Here is a 19,175-nt window from a genome sequence, read left to right on the forward strand (position 1 = left end):
AGCCCCAACCCCAACAAACCCCTCTCCACCAAATCTGCGAGCTTTTCGGTCCGCCGGGGGTCTCTCCGTGCCGCCGCGCACGGCAATGCCTTTCCTTGCATAAATTTCCACTTCAAGGAGCAACTCCCCCCCACCACCCCCCCGCTCCCCCGAAATAAAATTAAATCAATAAACCTGCCAAGTCTCACTCATTCCCGAGGGAGATCTCCTTCGTCCAGGGATTCGTTTTGGAGGCAGCGGCTGGCTTTTTTTTTTTTTCCCCTCGCCCTCCACCCCCGGCGGAGCTCCCCCCCACCCCCGGGCGCCCTTTTCGCCCCCCGGAGCCCCTCGGCGGGGGCTACACGGCCCCGACCCCCGCCCGGCCGATGCTGCCACAACCTTAGCGGCAGCCGGACGCCCGCCCCCGCCACCGCCCGCCGCCCCGATCTGTCAACCCCCCGCCGGGCCGTCAGCGGGTAGGGGTGGGCCGGGGGCGCGGGGCTGACCGCCCTCCGCCCCGCCGCCAGCCCCCGGGCTCGGGCTCCCGCCGCTGCCCCCGCCTCCCTCCACCCCCCCCCCTCCGCCCCTCCATGCGGCAGTGAGGACCGACCCATCCGGAGGGCCAGGACCGGCAAAGCCAGCGATGGGCGACACGGCTCCCCCCCAGGCCGCGGGGCTGGGGGCCGGGCTGCTGGGGGGGGGCCCGGCGGCGCCCCGGGTGCACAGCGCCATCGTGGAGCGGCTGCGGGCCCGCATCGCCGTCTGCCGCCAGCACCACCTCAGCTGCCAGGGGCGCTACGAGCGGGGCCGCGCCGAGAGCTCCGACCGCGAGCGGGAGAGCACCTTGCAGCTCCTCCACCTCGTCCAGCAAGGGCAGGGCGCCCGCAAGGCCGGCAAGCACCCCAAGGCGGCTCCGGCCGCGGCCCCCCCCGCCGCCGCCGCGCCCCCGGACTACCACCAGCACCTCCTCAGCAACGGCGGCATCAACGGGGAGCAGCCGGCGGGGGAGCAGCGCGCCTCGGCCCTCCTGGCGGTGAGTCACAGCGCCCCCTGCCGGCGGGGAGGGGCCGTGAGGAGAAGCCCCCCCGCCCCTTTCCCTGCTCCCCTCAGGGCACCCCCCCCCCCCCCCACTCCCCAAAACCACAGCGCCGAGGCCGGGGTCTGTCCCCACCCGAGGGCGGTCCTGAGGGTGGGGAGGGCGGTGGTGTCCGTGGCCGCTGCGCCTCAGTGTCCCCTCGCCATGGTCCCTGCCGCGTCGAGGGTGCGAAGGGCGGGGAGCTGAGGGACGTGTTCTCTTCTAAGGGATTTTGGGACTGTTTAGGGCTTTGGGGTTTTGTTAAACCAGGTTGTGGTCCTAAAAATGAGCCACGTGCCTCTGCCGTCGCCCCGCCAAGGCGGTGACAGCAGCCGTCCCTGAGGAGAGGCACTGGCGGCAAACGCTGTCAGCGCATCCCCGAGCAGGGGTGTCAAGGGGCACGAAAGTATCGCCCGTGTTCACAGTCGTCCCCCTGCCCCGTTTTATCCGGCTGGCCGGGGGCTTCAGACGGCTGTTCTCACGTGAGGCGGCAGTTTGCTGCCCTGTCCCTTGAGCTGGGCCCACGCTGAGGTGTGAGGCGGACGGGTAGCGCCCAGAAATGCGAGTGGATCGGCTGCGGTCGCAGGAGAGCGCGGCGATGTCCGGCAGACCGACGGCGTCTCGGGGCCGGTGCTCCCAGCACTGGCTTCACCAGCAAGGGTCGGTTTGTTATTATCACCCGGTGTGTTTGGCGGAGCAGAGTTACGAGAGTTTTCCAGGCACTGCCACTTTGTAAATGATGTGTTGACCTTTTTCAACTGGAAGTTGCTCCGAACTTGTCAGGGAGGCAAAGCCTTGTCTCCCATACTTTATGGCGAGCAGTCTATGCACCACGCTTTTGAAGGCGTATGCTGGGCTGCGCTGCCTCCCAGCTCTTAATTCTCAGCACACATGCGAAATATTAAGAGGAGTGACTGCGTCCTGATAGGCAGGCCCGTGGCTGCGATTCCAACGGCTGAAAATAGATTGCTCCCTCCGCTCCAGGCATCAAACCTACCTTTCTTAGTGCCTGACATAAGCTAAAACGGGACCTTTGTGGTTGTTTCCCGGGAGTTCGCTGCGGTGCGTGGATCGACGTTTCGGGCTGCGTTGCTCGGCATCATTCGCGAGGGTGGTGATGTAAGCGTTACTGCGATAACATTGTGTCCAAGAGGAGTTTAGGCGCTTCGACCTGACTCAGTGTTCAGATTAAATCTCCCTACGTTCCTTGTCACAATCAAGAAAGCCATTATCTTATTTTTCCAGTGTGTATTAATGAAATGCTTTGCACTTGTCTTGTGGGAAAAGGCTTTTGCCTAATAATGTATGTCCCGGAAAAATCCACTTTCTGAAATCAGGGAACAGGCCCATGTGGGGTTGTTTTTTGTTTTCAAGTTTTTTTTACTAGTTGTTACTATTATTATGAAATAGCTGGAGGCAGCTGTTTGAAAGTGCTAAATGAAACAACTCCAAAGAAAATATTGAAAGATTTTCATCTTTTAAATGCAGGGATGTTGTCCTTGTTTCTGAAATGCTGCTAACAATTGTTAACCTGCTCTTTGCTGGACAACACCGTGCACGGCCCTCACTCCACGTCGCGCGTTGCGTTGCCTCACAGGTAGCTCCACACAGCTCCGCTGTGTTGTTGACGAGGGAAAGGTGTGACGAAGTCCCCCTCGTTTTCGCAGGCTAGTGTTCAGTAATCCTGCTGACGAGGTACGTGACTTCACCGAGCATGATGTCTGGGGCCCTGAGCCGTGTTTTGACACTGAAGAAGTGCTGGCTCATGAAGCGGTATTGTTGTAATGGTATCACTGCACATCGCTGACCCTCCCACTCTGCGCTTGACACAGACATTCCTCATTTGCTGCTCTGGTAGGACTGCCTAATTAAGGAACAGAGAAAGGCATCGGTTTGAAGTTATGTCTCTGTGTCATGGAGGCACATGTTCCCCTTACCAAGAGCCCCTTAGAACATTGTTGCAAATATTAAAAAGGAAAAGCAAACCACAGAGTCCTGAGTGGGATGAATTCAAGTGGCTGAGGGTCATACACCAGGCAGCGCAGCATCTTGAAAATTCAGAGGACAGGGATGGGCCAGGAGATAATGGGGTCTTGCTCTTGCTCAGGCCATAGCTGGAGGAGGAATATGCTCCAAGGGTTATTCCAAGGGTACTTGAAAGAGGAAGTACAAGGCAGACTAAGCCTGTTGTCCTGTGCGTTATAAATGGATGGGGAAGAGAGCCGTCTCTAGAGCAGCTGAACTCATCCTCTATGGGCTGTTTCCCAAAAGGAAATCCAGTGGAAGCCTTATTTGCACCGATGGCTATTCATGTAATTTCAGTCTTTTTGCTTGGAGCAGGTGGCAGATCTGGGGTGCACAGGGTCCTGGAACAAGGTGCAGCTCTGAGCTTCAGTTGTGGCAAGTACAGCTCTGGCAGAAAGAAGCCCAAGACGGTAGTGTTTGCATGAGTCTCACTGGGCACGTGAGATTGGACACACCTCTGACTCCATGGCAGGACTGTACAGCTCCACCTCCCTTGCTGTAGCTCCACTAGTTTAAAAAAAAAAAAAAAATGCACACAGATAAGTGCAAAGGCAGTTGTAACTCTCTTTGGGGAGTTCTGGCTATCTTTGTTCTGCAAACCCAAGATTGTCCCCACGCTTCCTCTCCTGAAAATAGCTGGGTTGTTTCCTGTGCTTTCCAGGTCCCACTGCTCTTGTTACAAGTGCCCCTGCCACGTTTGGTGGCAGTGGATGGGTCGTTTACACAGTTGGACTCAAGAGTAAATATTTGACACTCGATAACATTTGAAACAATGTTCACTTGAACATATCAAAGAGCTTTAAGTGATTGTCTGGCATTGTTGCTACTATTATTTGATAATTATCTTTTCCCAGTGGACGTTTTAAAACCAGCAGAAGGGAGAGTTTTTAGTGGGGATTGGTTTGGGCTTAATTTGGCTGTGTTACTTGGATTTTTGCGAAAGCATCTTTGGCAGCAGCGTTTTCTTATTGCAGAGAAGAAAGGGGATTTTTTAGCTGGACCAATGGATGTGGGTGCACGTCAAGGAGAAATTTATTCTTCGGGACATGGCTAGGAAAGCTTTTGTACTTTCTGCCTCCCTGCGTTTCCCAAGAGCTGACATTTGTTTATTTATATGGTGGTGTTACTTTTCATGGCGCAGAGTAGAACAGATAAAATATTCTGTGTTTCTTTTATACGTGCATCTATATGTATGTATATGCCCTCCAGCACCTAGCTGTTTATGTTATTTATGTTATATATAAACAGTTAGCTCTGGAGGGCATTCCTCAGTGGCTTAAGCATTGAACTGGTAATACCAAAGTTCTTGCACTGTAGTTTCAAGTCTCCGGCGGCCGATTCATTCCTTCTTTCTTCTGACGTAGGCTGAGTACTGTTCATTTTGCTCTGTGCAAGCCGGGAACTCTGTTTCAGGGGCATTATCGTATTATTCTGGTCAGCTTCTTTCATTGCAGCCATCACATTGGTGGCTCTGAGTGTGTTAAGCGATGTTTGTCATCAGTCACAGGTGACTTGTTCTGCTTTCATCCAGCTTGAAGTTGTGCTGAATTTATCATTATAAGGATTAATTTAAAATATTAATTAAATATATCAATATTTTCTATACTCAGAAAAGTGACTGTGAAATCCCCAGATGCCATCTGCAAGCAGGTGAAAAAGAAAAGGGAAAACAGTCCCGTAAAGATGATGTAGCCAAGGAGGAGGGGAATGGGTTAATTCTTCCTACTCCTCTAAATTCTCATCAAGAGCAGTACAAATTTGGAAGAGTCATGGGTTTGTCCAGGTTCCCTGTCGACCTCGATGGAAGACGAGGTTGCCTGACTGGTGCCTAGAGCCAACTTTGGCTTGTAAAGCAGCTATTTAGGCAGTTATTTTATGCAAAGATCCTTTAATGATCATGGAAGCCCTGACTTTGTTGTCCTAATAACTTTTTTTTATGATCCACGCTGTGCTTGCTGAGATTTGACCTCCTCTGTGCTAGCATTAAAGATCCCCAAGTATTTTAAAAAGAACGATTGTGCTCTGGTATCTTTGGCCCAAGTTTACTCTTCCCCTATCTCCCAAGCTCTTTGCCTTGTTTGCCAGTTGGCTGCCAGGGCACCCTGCAGAAATAGCTGCGTTTTCTGGTTCTGGACATAGGTAACTTTTGGAAACGCTCTGAAGCCAGCAGTATAAGGTGACTAGCTATGAGGTGAGGTGACGTTACGGTGAGGACAGGTAGACTGAAGCACAAACAATTCTGCAACGCTGGGGTGAGAACTTTTAAGTAATTATGGTACCAAAGCAATGAAATGTTCTGTTTGTGAGGTGAAGGACCGCTGTTTGTTCCTTGTGCTTCTGCAGGAGCAAAGCTGTGTTCTGAGAAAGACAATTCATGTAGCCAAATCAGGTGAAATGAATAAATCACATTGCCTTTGTGGGTAGAAAACGTTGATCTGCTGTCACGGGCCCTCTGGCTTGCTGGGAGCCATCTGGTTAGGATGGACATGGGTGCCATTTAAAATCTTTGTTCCCCTTGGCTGTGAGAATGTTTTCTGAACCAAAATCAAGAAGACCTTCTGGAAGCTGCATCAAAGCTATATTTAATGAAAAGTTCAGCAAGTGAATTTGTTAAATGTATGCTAGTGTAGCAGCCTTTTAAGTTGTAGCTGTCCAATCAAATTGCTTGCCTCCTTTGAAGCTTTTTAAGCTTTGAATACATGTAATGAAAGTCTCCTCCATTCTGAAACTCTTTAACAGACTGTTTCCACCACCAAAGTTTCTGTAGGTAGCAAGCAGAGGAACAGTTTGTCTGCCCGGACTCAACACACTCTCCGAAGCCAACCCATGGGCTTCTTAACTTCCCTGACTGTCACGGCGTGTCCTCTGACAGAGCTCTCGCATCCCCTGCCGTACGCAAATTGAGTCCCTTGTGTGTAGCACCACAACAAAGGAGAGCGATGTACAGCTGCTGTTTCTTCTGCACTGAAAAGTGTGACTCCAGCAAAAATGTTAGCCACTCTGTGGGGAAATCTGAACCTTAGAAAGGTACGTCTGAGTCAGAGAAGCTGCTTTGCCGAAACTTGACTTCTCTCACTATTATTACTTCTCCCCTCGCCAAGAATACTGCCTGCAGAAGGTGTATGTGGGGTTCGGTTAGCTTGCAGTGACCAAAAAAACCCCAGCAACTTGGTTAGTCAGTTAGCAGGTTAAGAAAGGCCATAACATGCCTCTTTTCCTCTTCCCAACTGCTGTCAACGGTCCCTTCTACCAAGATACCATCTTCAGAGCTCAGTTGTAGTCTGCCTTTCTTATCAAGTCTGATGGCTTATGAAACTGAAACTTCACCCATGTCTCATTACTGGAAAAGAAGAACTTCATCCTGGTCCCTTTGACAACTTTGGGAAGGGTTATATCTCACTCCTCCGTTTATATTGCACCTCCTATGTGGTGTAGGAGGAGCTGGAACCTGGCAAGCTGCTCCAGCTAACAAAGCACTGGCATAGAGGTGCCAGCTCTGCCAGCAAGCATCTCTGTGACCTTGTGCATGTCCCCTGTTGTGCCACTATTTCCCTTCTATGCTTGAGCTCTTCAGGCGGCACCATCTCACTGCCAAGTGTGTGAGACCCTGGTCTCCGCTGAGGCCCCAGCTTGACATGATGATGACCTGACACCATCACTTCTGTGGAGTTCAGGAAGGTGACTAATTAAAGAAACCACTGTGGAACACTTCAGAGGGCACACAATCAGCTACACAGTACATAGAAGAGCTTTAGCCACCTGGCTGCTCCAAAGAGTAGAGGAGGAATGAGGTCTTTGCTCTTTGGCCTCTCCCTGGTGTCCACATGTCAGCATTCCCCCGTATGACTTCCCAGTGATGGTACTCCCAGCAGCGGTGGGATGAAGCTGATGGGATTCATGACAGGGCTGTGTTTTCCACAAACCCGAATCAGTGGCTGTAAAGCTGAAAAGGATCTTATCCATATCAGGCTGCTACAGTGTGGAACAGCTTTGAGCAGTAAAAGAGGTAGAGGCTGCAGAAAATAAGTTGGTGCCAAGTGAGCTTTGGATCAGTTTTTTTTTAACATAACAGTATTAAAAGACAGTTTTTTTCTGTTTGTTTTTTTTTTTTATGTGAAAGCATAAACTATTGATGCCCCATATTTCCCATGAAAAGCTTTGTATAGCCACCTGAGAGCCAACTTGTGAATTTGTGATACCTTGACAAGTTCTTCCAAAGTATTATTAGATCAATCCATGATTGTATTGAAGTGCCAACACCAGTACCTAACACAAAATACCTGCAGCTCTCAAGCAACAGTTCTTAGGTGAGCATGCTGTAAACTAAAAACTCAGTGTTTCTACTCTAACTCTAGGATCTGTTCAGCATGTTACTCCTGGTATTTCACATCCATAAACCTCAGTTTCCTTTATGAAAAATACTGTTTATCACCTTTGTAAAGTGCATTGAGATCAGATGGTGAGCTTTATGGCTTAGAAGCCAAATTTATTATTGATGGAGCCTAAGACAGGATATTTAGATGTTTGCTTTGGCAAAGCTGCAGGCAATGTATATGAGTTGATGGATTCTTCTTATTTGACATCTGTGTTTTGAGCCTTTGAGGTGCACTCAAATCACCTTTGCAGCCTTTGACCCACAGGTATGAGTACTGGAAATACAAACCCAAATGAGTCCTTTACATACTCACATGACTCCCAGAGCTGGGTTTTTGTGGCACTGTGTTGCCAAGATTCACAGTAAAAGTGCAAGATGTGGCAGTGGCCCTTCTTTTTAGGAGAGAAAAGCGTTTCCTAACTTTTCATTCATAATCATAAATGTATATTTCATGTTTTCTTGCTTTACTTCCTCTTGCTTCTGCATCAGTTTGTGCTCAAATTAGTCTCCCAATTAAGTCGGCTGTGTCCAAGCGCTTCATGTACTTGACGCTACAGCGAACTGGGAGCAAAGGGAGACTGGAGCTGAGAGCACCGACACAAGTCATCTGCTCTCTGTCGAGGCTGCAGCTGCACCCCAGCAGTAGCAGGTGGGAGCCACCTTGTCCCGCATGTGTTGCCTCCCATCTGGTAGCAACAGAGGAAGGTTCACATTTATGGCTCAGGGTGGGAGAAAGACTCAGAAATATTTCTTAATTGAATAACTTACTTTTACACAAAATTCCAACACACTTATTGAAAAATTATAATATATTTTGGTTTTAATTTCAAAATACCTCACACCTGTGACTTCACATACAGGTGTTGGCATTTCCCTGAAGAAATTCCTTTTCTTCAGAAGTGGCTCCTGGAGCTATTTTTATCCGTGCCACTCAGTTATAATTCTGATGCCATTGCAAAGCCAGCTGAATTGAGGTGCAGAGAAATTAGTACCGATCAGGAATCGGCATGAAAATGCTTCTGACAACATGGGGCAGCAGATCTTGCAAACCCATTTATCTGCTGCCTGGGCCTGAAGCTAACTGAAAGACCTGAAAACCCAAGAAGGTTCATCATGGCTGCTCTGTTTTGAGACAAAACATGCTGTTGTGCAAGAGTCATCCCTGTGGTACCCTGGTTTTATTACGGAGCTCTGCAGGCACCTCCCTAGAGTAGGTGTTATACAAACACCCGGTGAGGACTGTGCCCTTCCCTGCATACCTTAAGGCCTCAAGAGACAAGATAGACAAAGAATGGAGGGAGGAACAGAAGCACAGAAAGGTCAAGTGTCTTGCCCAAGGTCAAACAGCAGGTCAGTGGCAGAGCTGGGAACGGAGCCCAGATTTCCTGACTCCTAGTCCAGCACTCTATTAATCATCTGTTTGCTTTGTGTTCTGTGGACTGTTACTGTCCATAGGAAATGTGAGGATGACTTTCCGACAGCTTCAGAGTTGCTTCTTGGTTTTGGAAACTATTGATCATCAGCACACTATTGAGATAAAGAGGTCATATACTGGACATAGGCACTAGAGGATTCGGAACTAAGTCCTTTAGGTATCAATTTCATTTCAGGACACTGAAAAGCCATATTTCGTAATCCCAAATGTTTCTTCTAAGTCAGATTTCTTAAGTCTTTTTTTCCCGTACATTGTGTACAAAGTGGTTTGTTTTTACAGAGTTACTCATCACAGTCGAGCTCCTACATTGGTACTTGCCCTATAAATTATTTCTTCCTTGAAAACGAGTTAGAACAGTTATTTAGTTAGCAGGGCTTTTCTGCTCCATGGCATTTACCAATGAAACAGTCAGAAAACCAGAGAGTCAACAGTCCTGAGACACTTGTGATTCTTACTTATTTTCATTCCTCTCTGTACAATGTATTCAGCTTTCAAAGTCTTTCAATGGAATTATCTTGATCACAAAGGTAATTATACCTGTGAGATTTTCTTTTCTTCCCAAAAGTTTTGACTTGAAGCAAAACTCTGGCTACCGTGGTAATGACTTATCGAGAGTCTCTTGTAAACAATAGTATAATCACTTTCTTATAGTCATGGCAACAGTGTTTAAGCAGTGAGCTTACTGAACACAATGTGCACTGTCTCCACTGAATAGCTATTGCAGCGCTGAAGTGTATGCTGCTCATTTTCAGAGGACTCGGGGACATAAATTATTCAGCAAAACAACACTGCTTCAGAAAACATCTTTGAAATTGTTGGATTTTGTACTAGCCGAAGAAGGATGCTTACCGGTGCTGGCAGAGCTGTGTTTAATTACCGAATTACAGTGTACTCTTTGGGCCAGGTCTGCTCCCGCTGAATTTATGGGTGCCTGTATCAAACAATTTGAGAACTGTGCTACCTGTCGGCAGGATCATGTTTCCCCTGGTGATGTTTGCTGCTGTGTGAAATCCCCACCATGGTGGGCAGAATGGCTCAGGAGGATGCATCCTGCACGTATGCATAGAGTGAGAGGTGGTGACTCGGTGCAGAAGGAGGAATTTATTTTATTGAACAAGGAGTTCACTCCAGCAGTGCTGGTCCTTTCCCTGGCCCAGAGGATCACCTGGATTTCTGTTGAGTGGCTTGGGGAGGCAACGTGGAGAGTAGATGACTTCACAGGAAGCTTCAGAGTTGAACCCCAAGACAAGGAGTTGCATCTGATTTTTCTGTTTATTTTTTTTTCACAGCTCTCTCATTCAAATAACTAGACCTGGAAGAAAGACCTTGTTGGCAACAGTTGTTGTTTTGAGATGAGTCATTCCACCAGATTTCAGAAATGCCACCCCAGTGACAGTTGGCGAAAATGCTGCATGGGCTGTTCAGTTTATGTTTTTCACTTTGGAAAATCAGACCATTTATTTAGGGTTCTGTTGCTTTAGAAACCATCTCCAGACACTCTAGTTTTCCTTTCCTTTCCTTTCCTTTCCTTTCCTTTCCTTTCCTTTCCTTTCCTTTCCTTCCCTTCCCTTCCCTTCCCTTCCCTTCCCTTCCCTTCCCTTCCCTTCCCTTCCCTTCCCTTCCCTTCCCTTCCCTTCCCTTCCCTTCCCTTCCCTTCCCTTCCCTTCCCTTCCCTTCCCTTCCCTTCCCTTCCCTTCCCTTCCCTTCCCTTCCCTTCCCTTCCCTTCCCTCACTTTTCCCTTCCCTTCCCTCACTTTTCCCTTTCCCTTTCTCTTTCCCCTTTCCTTCCCTTTCCTTCCCTTTCCTTCCCTTTCCTTTCCTTTCCTTTCCTTCCCTTCCCTTTCCTTTCCTTTCCTTTCCTTTCCTTTCCTTTCCTTTCCTTTCCTTTCCTTTCCTTTCCTTTCCTTTCCTTTCCTTTCCTTTCCTTTCCTTTCCTTTCCTTTCCTTTCCTTTCCTTTCCTTTCCTTTCCTTTCCTTTCCTTTCCTTTCCTTTCCTTTCCTTTCCTTTCCTTTCCTTTCCTTTCCTCACTTTTCCCTTTCCTTTCCTTTCCTTTCCTCACTTTTCCCTTTCCCTTTCTCTTTCCCATTCCCTTTCCTTTCCTTTCCTTTCCTTTCCTTTCCTTTCCTTTCCTTTCCTTTCCTTTCCTTTCCTTTCCTTTCCTTTCCTTTCCTTTCCTTTCCTTTCCTTTCCTTTCCTTTCCTTTCCTTTCCTTTCCTTTCCTTTCCCTTTCCCTTTCCCTTTCCCTTTCTCTTTCCCTTTCTCTTTCCCCTTCCCTTCCCGCACCTTCCCTTCCCTTCCCGCACCTTCCCCTTTTCCTTTCCTTTTCCCCTTTTCTCCCTTTTCCTCTTCCCTCCCCCCCCCCTTGTTTTCCTCTTTTTTTCCCTTTCCCTCACTGCTGTGGCATGTCAACGTCTGAGCTTTGGAGTCTCAATTCTGATCTGATTGCCCCCTCCTGAAACCGCCTATGAGAAATACTACGGATGTGGCACTGTGGAACATCAGGAACATAGCGACCTGATCTGGTTGGGGATGTCCCTGCTCCTTGCATGGGGGTTGGACTAGATGGCCTTTAAAGGTCCCTTCCAACCCAAACCATTCTATGATTCTATGATGAGCCTAGTGCAGGATCAAGCTCTTTTTGTCTGGTCATTATGCTAGCTTAAAGTAAATTATTTTGTTTTCCAAAGAAATGCATTCTCTCTGCTTCTCTAAAAGCTTTTGGTTCGACATCTTTCCAAACAGATACACTTGGTGTTCAATGTGGGGCTGCTTACCTCTATGGCCCAGTTCCCGGAAACAGTTATGCGTGTGCTTAATTGTGCACACGTGGGTAATGGCACTGAAATCAAGATATGTAGCATTAAACAGGTCTAGAAGGATTTGCAGGGTTTGGTCTTTGTTCAACAAACTGGCCTCAGCCTGGCTGAAGCCCACTATGTGCTACAAAAAGAAAGCGAATTCAAAAGTAAGTAGCATATTAATTATCAGTTGAATTATTTCCTTAAACCAATTAATTCTGTACTTTTAAAATCTACTTTCCATTTTTCCTGCAAATCCAATTGCCCTTCCTTTCAGACTCATTTTTCCTCCTCACTGCTCAGCTCCCAGCAGACCTGAGCTGCCAGCCACATGATCCCCTTTCACAATGATTTGAGTTCCGACGTTTCTTTTTTCCTACCAACTTTGTGTATTACCATAATGGTTCCTAGGACAGATTTTGGCCAGCTTTTCGGGAGAGAGTCACAGTGTTTCAGACCTTCATTTCCAAGTGCAGTATTAAATATAATCCTTATAATTATAGCACCGCCACTTGGACCACTGTAGTTCAGGCTATGTCAATATGTTCTCAAAAGCTCTCTTTCTCAGGAGCTGGAACTCAGTCATGTTGATTGAATTGAAATTTGATGGCCAGCAGCTGCAAACACATTCTGGCCCCATCCGCCTGCCTCCCTGCTTTTTTTTTTCCTTTTACCACAAAATCCTCTTTCTTTCTGTCAAAGTTGTGAGTTTACAGAACAGAGATAATGGCTGATTCCAGGCCACGTTATTCCGAGCCACCCCTTTGGGTACGTCTAGACTGTCCTTCGTGGGGTGCCCTGAGGCAACCCAAAGGCACAATGTGTTATCTGTGCCCATGACGGTGAACCTGAGCCCCAGGTGCTACGCGAAGGCCATCCTCAGACCCAGCATGACCATCCTCCCTGTTGGAGCTCTTAGGATCCCATCAGTGTCACGCTCGGCAGCTGAGGAAGCTGTAGATGCATCTGAAGGGCTGAAGTCTCTGTGAGCAGGGCTGGGAGCACCGCAGTCCTCTCCCCTCTCATTGCCTTGGTCAATTGCCGTACCAATTCATACAATTCGTACTATTCATCTAAGCAAAGGCATCAGGACCAGGGTAATTCCCAGCAGCAGTTTATACTGCAAGTTCAACACGGACGTTTTTAGCCCTCGGGGACTGTGGGAAAAAAACAGCTTTGAACTGGAAAAAAAAATTGGTATCCAGCAGTGGTATAACACAATCCTGTCATTTTCAGTACTTAAAAACCAAAACAAAACCCCAGCATTCATAACACGAGATATTCAGGTTTTAAAAAGTGCCACTTGCCAACACACAGTAACTACTTTTCATAAGGCCCTTTAGTCCCTGTATTTACAGGTGGACCAGAATAGCTCTGCAGAAGTTAATCCAGTCCCTTGAGTAAACAGTATGTACTTCCAAAACTTTCTACATATACCAACCATATGTGAGGCCTTTGGCACACATTTGTACCACACACAATACATCTGAGGGGCCCTGATAGAGCCAGGATGGCTAGTGAGGCCGATAACCCCTCACTAGCATACTGGATATGTGTTCCTTTTGTCAAGCTCGTGAAAGCTAACTGCATGTGGATGACCGGTGTGCGGAAACGGCGATTTACTGAAACGGTCCATTATGTGGTTCTCAGAGCCCTCTCCCAGGACACAATGTCTGTGCTTAGGTCTCCCAGGCTGTCATCAAAGCACAGCCTCTTTGACACAGGTCAGAAGGACTCTTCACCACAGCCTCGCGCCGCCTCTTTTGGTCACAGAAGTCACACTCATCTCCTTCCCCTGGTAAAGTCCTTCTCTGCCATCCCCCTCCTCCACTTCTCAAAGCTATTAGCCATTCCTCCTCCTCCACATTCACCCCTCTCTCACCTGGGCTGTTGCCCTCCCTTCTCTCCTTTCATGCTCCTGACACTGCTTCGTAATGTTGTTTTTCTAGCTTGGAAGGGCCACAGGGCCAGGCTAACAGAGGGATGCTGAACACATGGTTTCCATATGTTCTCCTCATCTTCCCTCATACTGCTTCTCCACCTGTCTTTCTCTCTTTGCTTCAACTGGAAATCTAATGGCCACAAGTGTATCCTCTCCTCCTCTCGTTAGCTTTATAAAGGACGAGCTCAAAGGTTCTGAGACATTGTCACAAGAAACTTAGAGCAACAACTTCTGTGAGCTGACAACACACTTGCAAGCCTCTCACTGCAGGCCGTGGGTGCTCACAAACCGGGCATGCAGTTCTGAATGCTCAGGCTCCAGTTCAGAAAAATACTTAATGTATATTAAGTTAAACATATGATTAAATGCTTTTCAGTTTGAGTGCTGCTTCCTTGAAGTGGGACCTCATATTAGAGAATGAAACCTTATTGGCTTGATTCAGAAAACACTTAAGATTATACTGAACTTTTAAGAATAAAAATATGTCCATTATCTTGTATTTTTAATGACTCTTAAATAGAGTAAGATGGTACGGGCAAGGCAGAAAATGTGGAGGCTCTCCTGGTTATCTCTTAAATTTCCACTCATGTTCCGGATTCCGAGTGTCTCTGAACTATAAATACATTTTGGTCGTGCTGCTGCCTACATGCCACTGTGATGTTCCGTAATGTAATTGTGTTGTGTGCTCATGTGCAGATTAGTTAGAGAAATTACAATTAAATGAAAAGCAATTAAGTCTTAGAAAGGAAATGTTTTTACAAAGTTAGCATTATTTCTATGACTGTGTTTGATGGTGAGTTGGACCTTTGGCCCCTTGGATTCCTCTCCTGCATCCCAATGATCCATCTGGGAACAACTAGGAGTTCAGATCTTTTTGACTTATAACATCTAGGCATCTAATCTTCCCTTTATTGAACTGAAACTAATGGGAACTGGACACCTAATTGGATTTTTGGATCTCAGCCTAAAATTTCTGGAGTGCTTTGCAAAATTTATCCCTAAGAGATTTTGCTTAAGTCAAGAATATAGACTGGAGACATTCCTCACAAAAAAGACCCAACATGTGACATCAGTGCATCAGTCAATGAGTCATCCATCAGTGCCAGAGGTCAAAGTATTCTTTGTATTTACCTAAGAAGTAGTTACCTATTTACTTTCTGAAATGATGCTTGTAGAGCTAACATGATATTTTGTTTTTCTGTACAGCGAAAACACTGTTTTTAAAAGCCTTGCATAAAGACAGACCTTGTTGTTCATTTAAAAGCTGGAAATACTAGAGAACAAAGGTAAAAGGCCCATTTCCTTCCATGTGTGGTCTAGGAAAAATCCCGAATTGTGCTCATAAGAGATTGTCCAGTCTCTTTTCTTGCCGATGATGTAAGTGTTGTTCCTTCAGAGAAGGCTGAATTACTAATTTATCATTGCGGTCTTCTGATCTGCCACTGTTTCTGCTTTTCCTCTGGTTCGGCTTTTTGTCCTTTATTTATACATTGCTGAAAAGATATGTAAAAAAAAAATGATGGCAATAATTTATTAAAAAGGGATTTACCTGTAAAGGACTGTAGGCACACCACACATAGCCAGAAAATCCAGCTTTAGTGCTAAAACTCCATCTCTCAGGCTCACTGTTTGTCATGGGTGCTTGGTCCTTGCTGGGTGCTGGGATGCCTGGGCTTCCCAGTAACATGTAACCCATGATAGTTACATGTAATAACCATTGATCTTAGCATGGTGTCAGAGGCCGCTGACAGGAGCTCAGGGAAGAAGCAGAGCTGAAGGGCAAAAGAGGAAAGTGAAATGTTGCTCGCAGTGCCTGAGTAGTCTCTCTCTCTCTGTATAATCCTATCACATGTAAGCAAAGGAAGCTTGAAAATTACCCTGGGAACAGGAAAGCAAATTGGTACAGAACAGGATAATCATCCTTTCAAGGAGAAGGAAAAGAATTTGGCTCCTGCCAAGTTTTTTTTTTTTCCCTTTTTCAAAGGGAAAAAAAACACACTGATCCAGTTTGACCCATTCCACAGCAGCAATGAAACAGGCACCGAGTGGTCAGATCTCCTGGTTTATGACTGATGTTTATGTCTAAAACTTGTGCCTTTCCTTCTGATACACTTTGTCTCCTCAGATCAGACTTTCTCCCTCAATACTTAGTCCCTCTTTCCGCATCACCTTTTCCTGCCTCACAAACCTCTCCATATTCCCACTTGGAAGCTCCTGTTGGCACCAACTTAGTGCAAGTGCTTTGGAGGGGAGTGCAGAGCCACTGCCTCTCACAGGAGCAAGCGGCTGCCTGTCAGGACTGAGCTTCTTCGGAAATAGTCTGTAAGGGTACAAGATTACAGGAGCGATGGACTTGGAAGCAAAACAAAGCTGCCTATAGGAGGACACATTTAAGTCCTGCATGAGCAACTGTGCCGGTCAGAGTCTCTTGTAACCCTCTCTTATCTAATCTAACATATCAGTATCTTTGCTGCGTTTATTACCTTGTTATCAAGGAATGACAGGAAGGAGATTGGGGCCTCGGTAAAAGCACGAGGCAGAAGTGAGACGTATCATTGAGCAAAGGTTAAAAGAGCTGTACAAGCAGGGCACTGAGCATTGCTAACAGCAGACCTTCTTGTCCTTCCCCCATCCCATTGACTTTGTGGTGGCGAGGACCTGATTGCACAGCCCGTTTGGTGCGGGAGACTGAGAGACCCCATAGGAATGGGATGTTGAAAGGTTTCCAGTGTCTTAGAGGGTTTCTCCAGCAAAATTCAACTGCAAGGCTGTAGATGTCAATAATACCTCTGATCATTCGCTCAGGAACATTATTAATGAGATCATTTTTCTGAACGAGTCGTGCAGTTTCTACACCCTTGGTTTTCATTTGGTTCACCTGAGGGGAATGAGCTACAGCTAGTGTTTTATTTCCAGTTAATTTTACCTAATTTACCTACTCCTCAGTAGCCCACTGCCTCCCCTTTTCATTTGTCTGCTTTTGCATCACAGAAACACTTCCAGCAAGTCCTCTTATGTAGCGGTTACTGAGCCGAAGGACTCAAGTGAGTAAATGCTGAGAAAGATGCATACTTTGCACAGCAAGTGATTCCCAAACCAAGCAGGACAGATCAGCACCCGGAGATGCTTATAAAGGCCTGTTAAGGACCTCAGGCTCTTTCAAACAGGAGACTGTGCTCCTAGGACACAGCATTAGAAATAAAGAGTGGCCCTATATGAACCAACAGGCAAAGCTTCCTGCCTTTTAGCTGGGTTAGGGATATGGTGGTGCCAAGTCTCTCCACAGTAGCCAGGATGGGCCGCTTAGCCGGAGACACAGTTGGTGCCTTCCCCATTCACAGCAGGCAGAAGAAGGTCTGCTTATTCATTAAAACTGTCCTGCAAAAGAGAACACAAAATTAAGCGGGAGTGTTTGGTTCTTATGTAAACAGTTGCAGCTTGCACTGGTGATGCTGCCCACTATATAAAGGCTGTGGGCCAGCAGTAAATTGGACAATGATGTGGGGCGGTGCAAAGATGCAAACCAAGGCAAGTGGTACCTGGGGCTGATCTGGCTAATGGCAAGGGACACCTTTGTTATGAAGTGGGTAGGGCTGCACAGTAAAGTAGGATGGTGATAGGAAGGACTTCACATTTGTTTTCTCAGCATGGGCTAAGTGATTCTTCGGCTTGCGGAGGAACACTAGGAAGATAGTTGAGAGCTTTTGCCCCATCAGTCTGTGAAGTGAATGAGTACCTGGTGTTGCAGAGTGAAAAGATCTGGTCTACTGACAGGGCACAGCTTTGCATGCAGAAAGGCGCTTGAGTGGCTGGGTACAAAGCAGAAAGTGAACAAGTAGACTCTTGGCTAGGGCAAGACCCTTCAGTTTTATACCCAATCTCATTATTTTCTTCTGATCAACACCAGTGAGAGAAAGAAGGGAATCTGTACCAATTGCAACAAGGATGAAATTTCACCTCTGGTTAATACGCCATTTGATCTTTGCTCTTGTGGTCTTGCTGTAATTCAGTCTGCTCTCTGGCTGAGGCATCCCCTTGGGACTCACATCCCGATGCTCCTCCGCAGCCATCACCAGCAACACAGGAGGGAGTGATGAGGAAACATCACGTCTGTCCTTAGGCTCCCCAGCCTACCAACAGGAAACCAGCCGCAGCTGAGGCAGACTAATGCAAAGATCCAGATTGCTTTTCTGGGTCTGTAGGTTTCAAGACTGCTGTGGCAGTGCATCACATGGTCCCTGGAGTCCCAGGAGAGAGTTGTTGTGTCATTGTGTCTCGGTACAAGCCATTGCGGTTGTTCTAGTGACCCTGTTCACACAGGAGACAGTGGTCATGTTGCCACTGAAGAACAAAAGGACCAGGACCAAGCCTAAAGTGAGATGTTATGTTCTTAAGCTAAGAAAACATCAAATTAAAAATAATATTTATAGCAGAACTCAGCTTGGATTGACTGGTTTTGTTCAGGGCGTCAGTACATAATCATATGGTAATATCTTTTTTTGTGTCCTTGTTCATGTTAACACACAGAGACTTGTATGCTAACCACTGTTTTCACCACCACCAAATTCTAGAGGTCAGGGACCTCTAGAATTAAATTTACGAGCTATCATAGTGTGGGCTGAAGAACCAGCTTTTTTAGGGTAGTAGCTGAGAGACTCATTTCCTCTGTGGATGAGCCACAGAAACGAATGCATAACACACACTGACCAGCGGGTTGTATTTTGGCACCTGTACTGTGCAGATGTAATGCAGCAGCTGGGGTGAAGCAATCCTAAAATGGCATTGAACATATGCAGATGGCACCCAGTGGCCAGGGTGAAGCAATCTTAAAATGGCATGGAACAGATCATCAGGAGGACCTCATCACACTGTGGGCATCATGCAAATTACTGTTGATGTTAATGAGACTTAAACTCAATGTTATTTAGGTTACCCAGCTTTGTGTTAGTTGCTGCAAATCCTACCTGATTTGGATTAATTGGGCATGGTTTAGAGCAGTTCTGCACTAACTTGGACTCAGACTCGTGTAATTGAAGTGCTGTTAGTGCACCAAAATCCTTTTCATGGTTCTTCGTCGCACCATTCACCCCAAAAGATGGGCAAATTCTCCCAGAGGTTGTCCTGGACTAAGGCAAAGTGCATACACTCTGTAAGAAGGACCGTAGCCTGCAGTGCCTCAGTCACACATGTGCCAGACTAATGCTGGCAGGGTTTTGTTATAGAGACTGACACCCTCAGATCACCGGTCCAGCAGCAGAGGTTCACACCTTCAGGCACGCACACTGAAAGCACAGCACTGTCTAAACCTCCATTTAAGCCTGAATACTTGCTGTATTATTTCGATTTTGAACTTTTTCCAGATAAATAATTTTTTTCAAATGTTATAAAAATAGCTAGATAATTTTGTAAAGCCTGAAGGACATTCTTTTGCACCAGGGTTTGAATTGGAAATGGCTGTATTGGGCCCAATTTAGCTTCAAAATTCTACTTTGTCCACAAGGAGCTAGTCAGCCTATGGCTTTTTCAGCCTACAAAGCTTTTTTAC

The 19,175-nt window shown here is 46.8% G+C and overlaps 1 protein-coding gene across 1 annotated transcript in view; it reads left to right on the plus strand.

The window, feature by feature from the left end:
• Nucleotides 1-601: 601 nt before the first annotated feature.
• MAML2 (mastermind like transcriptional coactivator 2) overlaps nucleotides 602-19,175 on the plus strand; it is a 218,954-nt gene continuing 200,380 nt past the window's right edge. Inside the window, exon 1 of the mRNA XM_086739606.1 lies at nucleotides 602-1,012. Coding sequence (XP_086595732.1) covers nucleotides 623-1,012 — 390 coding nt within the window. The 5' untranslated portion in view covers nucleotides 602-622. The remainder of the gene's footprint in view (nucleotides 1,013-19,175) is intronic.

The sequence above is a fragment of the Chlamydotis macqueenii genome, chromosome 1 (assembly GCF_036417535.1).
Source record: "Chlamydotis macqueenii isolate bChlMac1 chromosome 1, bChlMac1.mat, whole genome shotgun sequence".
In the NCBI taxonomy this organism is placed as follows: domain Eukaryota; kingdom Metazoa; phylum Chordata; class Aves; order Otidiformes; family Otididae; genus Chlamydotis; species Chlamydotis macqueenii.